This window comes from Scleropages formosus, chromosome 24 (assembly GCF_900964775.1).
Source record: "Scleropages formosus chromosome 24, fSclFor1.1, whole genome shotgun sequence".
NCBI lineage: Eukaryota > Metazoa > Chordata > Actinopteri > Osteoglossiformes > Osteoglossidae > Scleropages > Scleropages formosus.
Window position 1 is genome coordinate 7,975,877 of NC_041829.1, and position 13,671 is coordinate 7,989,547.

A 13,671-nucleotide genomic window follows, 5' to 3' on the forward strand; every position below is an offset into this window, starting at 1 on the left:
GTTTCTTGATCTCACGGACTCCAAAGACAGCGTCTATTGCAATTTATAACAGTGCGGGACATTTTAAGAATGTAGAGACTGTCGAAATGAATAATATTCAACAGTAAGCGTAGTAAGAAATTACATATATTTTTCACATCACTTCGTTTCACTTTTATCACCCTGGCTGTAACATTAAGGTTGCTGGTTTTGAGTTCCTTCTCCTGTAGTATCTTTAATGACTTGAGTTACCCCCAGTAAGAATACCATGTTACATCAATAACTGTAACATATCCTTATAAATTAAATCAGATGATGTGTGTCATTTCATGTCTAATCCCTTAATTCACCTCAAGTTCCTGAAACAGGTATCATAGTGTAGCTTGCAGGGGGGCAGGGATGAAGGTGAATCCGACCGCCTGCCTTTTGTAAGACAGCCCAAATCCAGGGGGCAAATAACGTGAACAGTCCAAATGTCTGCTTCCACAAACACTTGAACCCATGTCTCTGCCACAGCGAAATCACTTCACTGATACACTGCACCAGAAGCAAACTACCTCCAAGCCCATGAACATTTACATTTCAATGCATTATATGCACTTTTTGTTTCCAGAACTGACACTTTTGACACCGTAGTTTGATTCAGGTATAATGCAGTATTTATCATATGTACTAGCAGGAAATGTTGCTTGATCAATGTGGACCAATGGATACCTCTGGAATAAAGTGCAGACAGTCATGTGCCCCAAGAGTATTATGGTCAAAACATTTCATAAGAAAGCTAGGACCTGATAACCGTAAATTAAGTAAAATGAATGTCAGTCATAATCATAATCAGACAACTGGATGGCTTTTGAACACTATATTGTAAAAAAAAAAAATGCTTCAAATTCAAATTAAAATATGGCCAAAGTACATTCAGTGTAGAGGGGATAAGTAACTGAAAAGATATATTCATCACTGACATTTTGTTATAAATCAATCAACCTGAACACCACAACATTCTGGTTTTCATTAATTGTAAATACAACACAAAGGATTTTGGAGTAATTCTGTACCAAAACAAGCAAGTTACCATTATTGACATTTTACAATTTAATATCCACTCAAGAGGAATAAAGACTGTTCCATTACACCAAAAACCCCCTTTCATTTGCAGGATGTTAGAAACACAAGAATGGATTTAAATAAACCAGCACAAGAAGGACACTAAAACACACAGTGCTTCCTTCTAAAACACACAGGAGAGCAAAACATGGCCATGAAACCAATAAACATTCATATTATTGATGACCAGATTCCCAGAATAACTGTAGCATTATGGGCACAGAAGTTCATTAAAATCCTACTGAATTATCATCATTTTGGAAAACAAGATTCCCAGTTAGCGATTTGAAAAGTATACAGCAACAGGTCAGAAGAACCAGTGTTCTCCATATATTAAAGCTGGGAGGTAGACCAAAAAACAGTCGCATAAAACCAAAAACTGGACTAAATGGTATGTAAAACAAATATGTACGTTATGACATGCTCATCATATGTCACAGAAATGTATTATCCGTGCCATTGCTGCATCTTTAACTGCTTGACCAAACCAGCCATAGCTTGTAAATTCAGATTTCATATGAATGTGTTCACAGCACTCTGTGAATGAAAAATACAGCACACGTGGGTACACTCAATAAGATCATTTATGTTATTTTACAGTCTGCATTTATAACAAGTAATAAAAAAAGATTAGTAAGATGTACAGTATCACAATGGTATTTTCTGGCCTGCGTAGTCCATCTATAAGTATCTGGTCAGTCCAGTGGAGGGGGTTGTGGAAGGGTGGGGGTTCAGCTACTGGGAAATGAGTAGTAGAGGGGAGAGCATGGGAATGAATTTCAGAGTCTCTGATGGAAGGGGTCAGCTCGGGTGGGGGGCACTGCTGCTTGTTGCCTGTGTGTGGAACAGAGGGAAGCAGGAAAAGAAGTAAGGAAAGATGGATGGATGGAGAAGCAGATGAAACCCAAAGAGAAGCAGAGAGCGGGTCAAAGAGAAGCCAAGGGAGGGTCAGTTGCTGTAGACCTGACCCTCGGGCGGCTGTGGCAGCTTCATATTTTCTTTGCAAGTCATGAGCCGCCGCAACTCCTGGAGGACCACACGGATGCTGTACGAGTTCTGCCACTTGGCCAGGGCCGACACTGCCCGTGTGTCCACCTGGTGGGCAGGGCAAATGACGATAAACTCATTGACCAACAGAATATTCACAGCCCAAACCCTGTTGCACTCGAACACATTTCCTTACCTCATTCTGGAAATAAAAGAATTGTGGGTCATAATTTCTGAAGAGTCATCATGTAAACAAGGAACAAAATCACAATGTCACCTAAATTACTGACATTTTGAAGAGCAGCCTAGGAGGATTGGGTCACTTACCACCCCATTTGAGGTGTGCACTCCATTCAAGTTGATCTTGGTCACAAATCTAACAAAGGGAGGGGTCTCAGGATACCTGGGCCCACATTCCACCTTCAAGCTGTACATCCTGTTCTCATAAATTGTCTGCAATAAAGAGAAAAGCAGCACAGTAAACAAGAGGTCCCTTTTCTTTGAACAGTTACTACTAGAATTTCTATTAATTCTAGTTATGTACGATTAATAAATGTTTTCTGAAAAGACCATTTTTGTGAATAGCAGCATCACACGCAAATGAAATAGCAGAATGAAAATACTGCAAAACAAAACCATAAATGCACATAAATACACACAATGGCCACTATAAATCAGTTAGAATGGACAGTGCCCACAAATCCCACACTTAGCAAGGCTCAAAACTGCACCAATTACAAAAAAAAAAAAAAAAAAAAATATTTTGATACAAAATGCCAAAAACAGCTGTCAGCTAGGCATGGAGTTGGAGAGCTGGCAAAATAAGCCCTGGCTTTACTACTGTAGCTCAGGTTAGATTTTGGTATAAAGTTTTCCGTCTTTCTTTAGAGTCAGATGAACTTTTTAACAAACCATCTTTAATATTTAAGTAATTTGACAGAATCTGCTGACCTTTGGTGAAAAAACATTTACAGAATGACCAAATAAGGTGCTGCCCCTCCAATAATGAAAGAACTGTAATTCACTTGAGGGTGGTGATCTTCGAAATACAGATACAAGGCAGAGTAAACCCTGGATGGGATACCAGTCCACCATTCACCTATTTGCTCACAGATGCACACAAGAGCATTTTAGAACTACCAATTCATTTCTTTGGACTATGGGAAGGAACCAGAGAGCCTGGAGGTAAGAGGGCATGCAAACCAGACACAGACTGAGCTGAATTTCAACCCAAAACCATACCATACAGTCCAAGAGCTATGAGGCACCAGCACTACCTGTGCCATCGTGCCCCACAACAGAAATATAAAACGGACACATGTTCTATTTGACCTAAATAGCTAGTCTTTGCCATTTTGAAGATTTTCACATAACCCTCATCACTTCACACTTGGAAGGCTCATGCTGATTCATTTGTTGCTTTGTATATAAAAGTAAACTGATACATCTAAAATTTTAGCTTTGACATCACAATGAGCCAAAAAACTTCCATCATGTTATAAATCATAGAAAGGTCATTAATTCAAGGTCTCAAAAAAGCAGGGTCATAATTCAAAGCAAGTACAATTAAATCCTCACAGTAAAGGTACTTTTCTGAAGGTCGCAGTTAACAAATGAGAGGCTGTGCAAGCAATCTGTTGCCATGTAACAGACTGTCAATGAAAATAACAGAGTGCTTGAAGACCACTTCGGTTAAACAGACAAGCAATAAAATATGAATCAACTGCATTTACACTAAAATTAGATACACTGTCACTATATAAAGCAGATGTATAATGATTCTCTCTCTGCCATGGCTAAGATTTATAATAATTTTATTCTATCCTGGCTGAGTCTTACCCTTTAATGCAAAACTTAGAGGAAGTCTATGTCCCAAGTGGGTTTTAACGGATGTGCCTTGCCACATAACAAATATAGGATCTGGAGACTTTCAACACAAAATGAAACCTGAACTGTTTCCTGTGCTAGATGTCAATTTTACCTTCAGGTTTCCATAAACAACAAGAATGTTTATACACATTTAAACACAGACGTGATGCACACAAATGACTCAAAAAGTACAGTAATTTTCATTTAACATGTTAATACAATTGCATCATCTCCTGCACTCTTGCTTTTGACTAATCTGCATAGTGAATGTGACAATAGGGCAGCAGAGCAGTTAAGTATATGTATGGATTTTTTTTAAATGAAGGATGTGATTCTAGTCCCAGGAGTGCCCTGTCACTGTAAACATTAGCAGGACCTTCATCTGAATTCAGTGTCCAGCTGCACAGATTAAGTTGAACACTGTCTTAAGCTTTTAAGTTGCTTTGGATATAAATATCTGTCAAGCTGCTAAATATCAACTTTTTGAAACCTGAACCTATAACGGGGACTTTTTTGGAACCCGAAACTGTTAAGCCGACTTACTTTCCTTTAATAGCTAGCAGCATGACACTTAAACTGGACTGTGCCTACAAAACTGACAGTTTAAAAGGCTTTAAAGAAATCTACCAATGCTTGGGAAAGGAGGGAGGAGGGAAAAAGAAAGAAAGAAAAAAAAAACAACATATTGATTACAAATCCAGATGCAAGAATAGCAAATGAGTACAAAAATAACACTGCTGTATGCTGCATACAACAGTAATGCTACAAATAGTACCACTACCTTTTTCTACTGCCATTGCTACTACTGCTACCACCAACAAAAATAACAATAAGAAAGATAATAACAGCTGGGGCATGACACGTCTACTCACCCGAGGTGGGCCAATGATCATCCCCCTCCAGCGGGTGAGGGTCATGTCCTCATCGTCCTCCAAACCCCAGCTCACTGTCCCATCTCCCACGCCCTTCTGCCCTTCCTCTAGCTCTTCAAGCAGACGGAAGTTACGGGGAACCTTCACGCCTGGACATACAGACACACAAAATTGATGCACGTGTGAGACACTGTGAAACAAACTTTTTTCTTTTTTTTTTTTAAAGAAACAAACTAGAGAACAAACACTTACACCCAGGCATCCCTAAACCTTCATGAAAGGTCGAGCTTCTGGAAAAATCAGCTCACTTCCGGTAAACTCAGTCAATTCAAAGCACAGTTTTATGTATAAGTCCACATTACATGCCTTTCTACAAACAATGTAGTGATCAAAAAAGACAATATATGCTAGGCATTTACGCTAGAGCTCAAAGTACATAATAAAGAGGCTACATTTGATCAGATATTAAGCTGAACACATTTTTACAAACTACTTAAGTCCATGACAGGAAACATTTCCTTTTAGCTAGGTTTTTCACAGCATTAAGCTTCTGTGACACTCTCTGCTACCAGTAACCATTTATTTAACACTAACCAAACCGATAACCATGACTAATGACCAGATATGAAACCAGTATTATAGAAACCAAAATTAAATAGTACCGGCGAAGCACATCCCCTACCACTAAAGATGAACGTTTTAATTTTTTATGAATCTAGGCAGGCCAATACGTGTTTACTACTGCATAATGGGTATCACACATCAACCCCAAAAACTAGGATAAAGTAGAAACTACAGAAAATAGGCTAGGTTTAAATGTTAAGGAGTAGTCATACAGATGTCATCTCTGCCACACTAATACCATTTAACTACTAGTATTCCCCCAAGTCTACGTAGGAAGTTAAATTATAAATAAGGCCAGAAAAGTGCAAAAATGACGACTGCACTGTTGTATATTCAGAGAACTCTTAAAAATAAGACGATGTCACGGAGATTTATGGACAACATGAACATCTCCGACGCCGGACGGAGGTTTCAGCAGCATTGCATGCTCCATGACGATGCAACACACACTGATACCTAATATCCGACATAAATCACTCATATTTACTTATTATATCACGTATTAGCGCTACAGCCACACATTTGCGTCGGTATTATAAGCCGCTTTTATTACTAAGTTGTTCTGAAAATAGTTTCTGCCTATTGTTTCTCCTCAGCTCACCGCCCGGCGCGGTTGTAGTTTTTAGAGACAGACACAGGAAAACATTGGCTATTTTACAATACTGACGCAGAAACAACGTACCATATTTTGATGTCGTTACTGTTCGGTACGAGCTGTCTTAAATTTGCTCGTGTTGTTATTAAAAATGTTTCTTAGTGAAAAGACACTGCTTGTTGATACAGAGCTCACCTGATCCGGCGCCTGCCGCCATCTTGTCGCTGTGCAGCGGGGGCGCGCACGCAGTCGTACGCTGCATTTGGACGCGACGCGACTCGACGCGCACCGGGCGGACTTTTCGTGCCGCGTGGACGTCGAGCGCGCCGTGGCACGCGCCGTGGCACGCGCCGTGGCAGGGAGCCAGAGGAGGAGCGCGCTCTGGTCTGCGGGGACATGCTGCTCTTCACACGTACAGCGGCTGTAGGACTTTCACACACGTTTTAATTTGAGACATTGTGCTGCTGCAACTTGCAAGGCACCTCAATGAAGGTGCGAACAAAAGTAAAGCAGCCAAAATGTTGCCATTGTATGAATAGACACCATAAATAAGTTAAAAAAAAACCATGCACGGTTAATAAAATATATAACCCTAAAGTTAAAATGGAGAAGTTGGAGGAAGTGATGACTCAGGTCGAGAACAGTGCAGCTGTGAAAACCTTTCGTTAACCCTCAGTTCACACTCGTAGTAACATGAAATAAAAGGGAATGACAGCGCGTTGCCTTTAATTGAATGCTGCTATCAATTGGAATGATGTGTCCACAGTGTCATTGACACGATTCCATCCATGATCCCACTTTCCTTAAAGACAAGAATGCAGTTAGAGCTGCGACGATGAACAGAGTCACACATCGAGTGCAGTTTGGGGCACATCTCTCTGGAACATATAGGGAGCAATCCGTAGGACCAGGGGGAGGATGCGAACCCCACACGGAGTGGGGTTGGATTCGTACCAACAAGCCAATTAACAGGAGTCAGGTAGAAACAATGCAATCCTACACCGAGTGTGTGAAACGTGAACCAACAACCTAATCTACGGAGACGGGATGCAAACCACTCGAACCATGTGGGATTCGAACCGACAACCTTGAAGCTGTAACGTCACCTATGAGCGCTTCAGATTTCAGCACAAATTTAGAGCAATGAATGAACAGAAGGCGAGCACTGCGACTTGGAAGAAACTAAGAATGCAAACACATCTCTCAATTTGTCCCTTCGCGCATTTTAAAGATTTTTCCGGCAGATAGAGGTGCTTTTGCTTTTAGTTTTCAGACCGTATGTACCAGTGTAAAGTGAGTGTTTCCTTATTTGGATTTTATATTTAGACACATCTTGCGCTATGTTTCTGATGTTTTTTTTTAAGGCTACATGAAGAGCAGGAATTCTTCGCAAGCAGAATTCTGATATGAAAAACTTTGCAAGACTTACAATAAAGTTGTAAATATTCTGTTATTCATAGAGCCCAGATAATGTTTTATATTTATCACCATCGTTTCCAAAATACAGTTAAATATTTAAGTATGACATTTATGCAGCCTTTAGAAACTTTAACTTTATAAATTTTAAAACAAGTTTCTATTCTTCAAGCAGGTTTAGTTTGTGTGGGGCACAGCGTGTTTGCCAAGTTGCACTAGTTTACCACGTAAAAATACTAAAGTTAGAATTATTAAAATGCTAAGATATAATCATTCGTCTCCAAGGGATTGTGCAACAAAAATAAGACTTTAGGTTATTTATACGTTACCATTTGTGTCCGCCAGATGTCAGTAAAAATGCTTAAAATGAAAAACAACACGACCTAGTTTTTTTACACAGTATATGACAGTAAATTGCGGAATTGTGTGTTAAATTATGATACAGTTCGGTGTTCGACGCTGAGCTATAAAAGTATTACATGTGCAACAACATAAAACAGTGTAAAAACTTAAAAATGACACAGAACTTTTATAGCAGAGCTTTTAAAATAATATGAAGTCCACCTTTGACCAACCACATTCATTAACGGAAAAAAAAAAGTTTTTTAGCAGTAGGCTTTTAAAAATGATATTTCGCGTAGGTCTATAAACCGCATCGCAAGATGTGTATCATAGATCAAATACAGATATAATTGTATAATCTTTGCATGATTCGGGAGGGCAGCTCGAGTCGAAAAAGGCACCTTCGCGCACACACTCAATGAAACGAAGGTAATTTATTAAACGAAGGGCTTTTGGTTGATTTGCAGACCAACTGACAGGACACGTCACAGCACAGGCAGGGGCAGCAGAAAACGCCGCCCTCTGTTCGGTGTTATATAAACGCAGCCGTCAATGTGCCGAGTTGACAGCGAAATACTCCCGGAGCGCGACGCGACGCGACGGACAAGCAAAAGCCACTTTTCACGTGTTTCCCACAACTGCCGCCGGTGACTTTTACTTGGTTTCTCCTCATTCGCCGCACTCTTCTGTGGTTCATCACCAGCCCGGTATTCGGCATCATCTTCTGCTTTGCGACCAACCGAGCGGCGCGGTCTTCGAAGGAGCCCAGAACCCACCACCCCCTGCCTGCAGTCCAATGGTCGACCACCCCGGCAGGTGTTAGGATCCATGGACGCCGCTGTGTTCTACGAGGGGGACTGTCCATCCTTCGGCGACAGCAAGGCCGCCCACGGCCACAACCCCAAGGGGGGGTGCAGACAGTCCATGACGGAGCTGGCCATCGCGGACCATGAGAAAGCCATAGACTTCAGCGCCTACCTGGAGTCGAGCGCGCCGGAGCGCCGAGTTGCCCGCGCCGCGGAGCCGCTCCGCCGGGAGGACCTGTACTCCACTTTCCTGGGGGAAGAGGGCAAAGCCCGGCGCGCAGCCTCCTTGGAAAACTACCGAAGCTACTTCACTTTGACCAATTTTGGGTCCTGTCAGTCCAGCAGCAGCCCCTTGGACGCGAACCTGAGGAGCTACTCGGAATTGTCGGAGAGCCGGGTGGAGGCTGGGTCCGCCCACCCGCACCAGCATCATCCTGCTTATTTCAAAGCCGAACTCAAGCAGGAGGTGAAGGAGGACCCGAGGATGGAGAGCCGCGCCTCCGGCTACGAGGTGAGACCCTACATGCACTACCAGTCCACCCCCAGCGTGGGCAACGTGTCCACCGCCTCCTCCTGCTCCAGCCCCCCCGGGACGCCCACCACGCCGGACGGGAGCCGCTCGTCGGGCCGCCAGGGCAGGAGCGCCGGTGGCGGCAAGGCGAAGAAGCGCCTGGACAGGGACAGCGAGGAGTACAAGCAGCGGCGGGAGCGCAACAACATCGCGGTGCGCAAGAGCCGCGACAAGGCGAAGATGCGCAACCTGGAGACGCAGAACAAAGTGCTCGAGCTGTCCGTGGAGAACGAGCGGCTGCAGAAGCGCGTGGAGCAGCTGTCGCGCGAGCTGGCCACGCTGCGGAACCTGCTGTCCGCGACGGGTCGGTGCTGACCCCCCCCCCCCACGGGGGACACGTTCCAAAAAAAACACGGCACGGGGAAAAAAAAAAAAAAAAAAAAAAGGACAATGAACTTGTGCGCCGTCGTGCAGGTGTACTGACGCACCCTGGATGGAAATCACTGTTATTCACAGTATTATTAATAATAATGATACGGAATAAATGGTTTAATTTCTCGGCGAAACGCGAGATCGCCGAGAGGTGGAAGAAACTTTAACACGCATTATTGGTGCCTGAACATGTATGTAAGAAGCCACTGTGAGACACCTTCTTGTTCTGTTCTCCTTTTTGTCCGTTTTTTTTTTTTTTTTTTTTTACGTTTCTGCTGTCAAATTCGGTGTTATTATATTTATAATGTAATGCAACGGCTGTCAAAAACGAGAAGTGGATTAGACATGTATGATGCAACCCAATGTAACAGTATTGGTAGGCAGTGAAATGATCTGTGATAGATACATAGCCTACAAACACGTGTTTTTTTTTTTTTTTTTTTTTTTAAAGAATTGTAGATATGAAATAATATTTTATATTAAAACTGTTTGTTTTTTACTTAAAAAACAATCCGTCGCTCAGTTTCTGGAGAGTGGTCACTGCTGGATTCCGCCTCTATAACCTGCTTTCCCAGACACACCGTGTCAACTGTCTGCATTTCAGGATTGCTGTTGTTTTTATGTGTGGTATTATTTGCTTTGTGGTAATTGGCTTAATGTATTTCAGAGTATAAAGAGGAGGCGATCATTGCAGGAAAAAAAAAGCCACCCTGGTGCGCATGAAACATTAAGGGTCTGATAAGTTAATTGCATCAGACCACAACGCAATAATGCTGCAAGCTCCCGATTTTATTGCACTAGTATATTAAAGAACTCTTTCTGGCTGCAGTGAACTGCTCTGTTTTGGCCCAGACATGTGAGAATTAATTCTTTCTGCACAAACATATTTTAACCCGAACCTACTTTCCTCCGCTTGTTTTTTTTTTTTTTTCCGTCCTTTATCTTTTGTTGGTCTTTTCTCAACAGAGAACCGAAAAGCCAGCAGTGCTGAAACCCAGTCGATAAATGTGACCAGGGGGAAGTTTGTTAGACTTTGATCTAATTTTAGCTTTAATTTCAATTTACGAAGGAAAATTCCGATTTATGAAGGAAACATTCCAGCGTGAGTACCTGTACAAAGAGCACTGTGAAACAAGATGCGTTTTACAACTTCGGTGTCAAGTTATTAGCCTCATGAAATTAAACAAAACTAATAAATGATACATACGATTCATTGCTTCGTTTTCATTCTGGTGATACAGGCCAAATAAATACTAAATACTTGATGAAATCTTACGTAACACGTAGAAAGACGATCACAAGGAACCGCTTTAATTGTAAGAAAATAACATGTCAGCAAACAAACAAAATTACAGGCAACGCCTCATACTGTTGATATTAAAATGTATTAAGTGCATGACGATATCTTTCAAGTACTATGTTAAATTGCAGTTAACAGTGGTTTATTTATAGGAGCCAAAATGCTCAAAATGGAATAGGGCTTTCGTTAGGAACCTCAATCTGTTGGATTCATTATCTTTGTATCTATAATTCATTATTTTTTTGCATCCTGCTGAAATAAAGGTAGTCCTAAGGGTAGGGATTAATAATGTCACAAAGTCTTTTCTCAGTCTGATGCATAAGTCTCTAGGATTATCAGTTCCAAATAAAACAGAAGCACAAAAGCCCTGTAATGATTCAATTGTTGGGATATACAGTACAGTACAGTATTATCCACAGCAATGATACAATCACAATATATAACTGATGGAGAAAATGATGGTTTGCAAAGAAAACAGAAAACAAAGGAGCTCTGCATTTCTTTTAAAAAAAAAAAAAAAAACCTCCAGAATGTATCACATGCAAAAGTGGGAAAGTGTGCACAAATGACTCAGAATCGGTTCGGAGAGGTGGCTCTGTGTGTGTGTGTGTGTGTGTGTGTGTGTGTGTGTGTGTGTGTGTGTTGGGTTTCCATATTTGCCATTTGTTATTCGTGAACCTGCTGGCAAAAAAAAAAAAAAAAAAAAACATCTTACCAGCTCGTTATTATTGTCTTATTGCTTATATAATTTAAAGTGGACGTTTTTCTGGAGTTATTCAGATACTAAAGCGCGTGTTCATTTTGGGACTCGAACCTAGTACCCTCTGCCTTATTTCATTCATTTCAGGGGCCATGCAGACCGCAGAAAGACAGCACTGACTCAGATTTCAAACCACAACAATGGGGAACATTAATTTAGTTCACATCCCTATTCATATTCATATTATGCCTGCTCATATTATTATATGTTATATCATAATTAAGTCAGCAGTTGACAGTTAAGAAATTATTAGTTTTTTTTATTGGCTGGAAGTAAAAATCAAATCAGTACTTGTTATTTAAAGTTATTATTTCAGTGGTCCACCTGTACTCAGTTAAGGTGTATTGAAAGAAAGGGAACATCTGTAAGTCTATTGACTCAAGAGGAACTAAAGTAAATATTGTAACTCATAATGGAGAAGACCAGGGAATTTCCATGTCACTCACTTTTTGTTCATTTTGCAATATCATTCCCAAAGCATTTTATGGATTTTAAATCAGTCAGCTGACTTCATTGCTTTACTTTGTCATGGAACAATTAAGGCTCTTGCTATAAGAACTAGGGAAGAAAAACAAAACAAAACAAAAAAAACAACTAGACTCAAAGCTCCAAGAAAGTTTAAAGTGGTGTTATTTCTAACCTTCCTGAAGACAAATCTGGAAACCTGCATATAACTGCACGCTTAAACAAAGGCTTTAGGTGTAAGTGCAAAACAAAAATTTATCTGACTGCATGTAAGTTTTCCCTGCATTTCTGGTTCAGGCTATTATTATAATAAATTTCACAGAGAAGGATTAACTCTGAAACCTCGTTCAAATTTAACAGGTTTACTAAATTGAATTATCACAGTTGGCTATTTTTAAAGAACATGCAAATTTGTACTCTCATCAGTGGAGTAGCTGAAGATATTTGATTGCAGTAGGACATTTAAGAATTTCTAAGTTTAAAACTGGACTGCTAACAATGCTTCCCTTCTGATGAACCCTAAAATAACAAATCTGACATATTTTTGACATTTACTAATTTCAGACTATGGTTTAATCCACTTTGAAACAAAATACCTATATGACATAAAAAGAAAATAGGTGATGTAAAGCAAAAACCGGAGTAATGCATTTACATTTGTGGCTTCTGAATTCTGAAACTGTTACAGTATTTCATGACAGTTTTCTTTAGGATATTACTTTGTTATTTTGGGCTTGATACATGGACTTCCCAGGGACTGCCTCTCCTTCGTGACACTATTCCTTAAGTCCCCTTCCGGAGAAAAATCGGGGAAAAGGGTCTCCAACGATCAAAATGTGACGGATTGTCTGCTCCCAGGCCGAAAGGTGGTGCACATGACGGCGAAGAACCGCACTCTGCCCAGTTTACTAACCGTTGCTGGACATTGCACAACACTTCAAACATCCTCTTTCATCTGTACCTTCTATTTCAATGACGCAACACTGAAAAACTGCTGTTTCACAGTCGCAAAAAGGCCGCTGTGCTCAGGTTTTGCAACCAAAATAGTCACGCGCAGGTCCGTAAATAAAATTTCTGCGCCGCATTCCGTGGCTGTGACATTTCGGGAAGCTGTATTAAGGGTAACGTAAGGTGAAACATTACAAATTCTGGAATCATCCTAGAGGCAGTCTACGTTTTCCGGCTTTGGCCGTGACCGAACCATAACGATGCTCTACTTCAATGGTTTTAGACTGAAATGGTGTATTGGGTACGGGGTATCACATGGACTGGTGTCTACAGGCCAATCCACGTTGATGGGAGTTACATGAGAGAGGAGGCCCGCGTGATTCATTCTCTCGGCCACCATTCCAGGCGCTCGGGTATCGCGCTTCTGGCGGAACTCGATCGAGATGAAAGCCGCTGGGTCCACCGTGTCGTACGAGAGCACAGATCTACGCTCTTAGTAATTTCTCCATTTCCTCAGTGGCCCGAACGCACACTGATTTTATGCAAGTGGAATTTCCCACGCAGCTTTTTCTGGAAGTAAAACTCAGGCACCCTTTTTTCTTTCAAATTTACGGTTAACGAAGCTAATCTTGTCAGTAAATTTAGCGTTATGTCATCC

General features: G+C 41.2%; 2 protein-coding genes across 2 annotated transcripts; one reads left to right on the forward strand and one right to left on the reverse strand.

The window, feature by feature from the left end:
• Nucleotides 1-1,062: 1,062 nt before the first annotated feature.
• ube2v1 (ubiquitin-conjugating enzyme E2 variant 1) lies at nucleotides 1,063-6,317 on the reverse strand. The gene is made up of 4 exons (XM_029248873.1): nucleotides 6,229-6,317; nucleotides 4,815-4,963; nucleotides 2,401-2,526; nucleotides 1,063-2,181 (listed from the first exon to the last, which is right to left on the reverse strand). Exons 1-4 carry the CDS (start codon nucleotides 6,293-6,295, stop codon nucleotides 2,035-2,037), a joined length of 489 nt encoding a protein of 162 aa, XP_029104706.1. The 5' UTR covers nucleotides 6,296-6,317; the 3' UTR covers nucleotides 1,063-2,034.
• Nucleotides 6,318-8,310: 1,993 nt separating this feature from the next.
• On the forward strand, nucleotides 8,311-9,983 carry LOC114909438 (CCAAT/enhancer-binding protein beta-like). The gene has a single exon (XM_029248872.1). It carries the CDS (start codon nucleotides 8,620-8,622, stop codon nucleotides 9,481-9,483), a length of 864 nt encoding a protein of 287 aa, XP_029104705.1. The 5' UTR covers nucleotides 8,311-8,619; the 3' UTR covers nucleotides 9,484-9,983.
• Nucleotides 9,984-13,671: the final 3,688 nt, after the last annotated feature.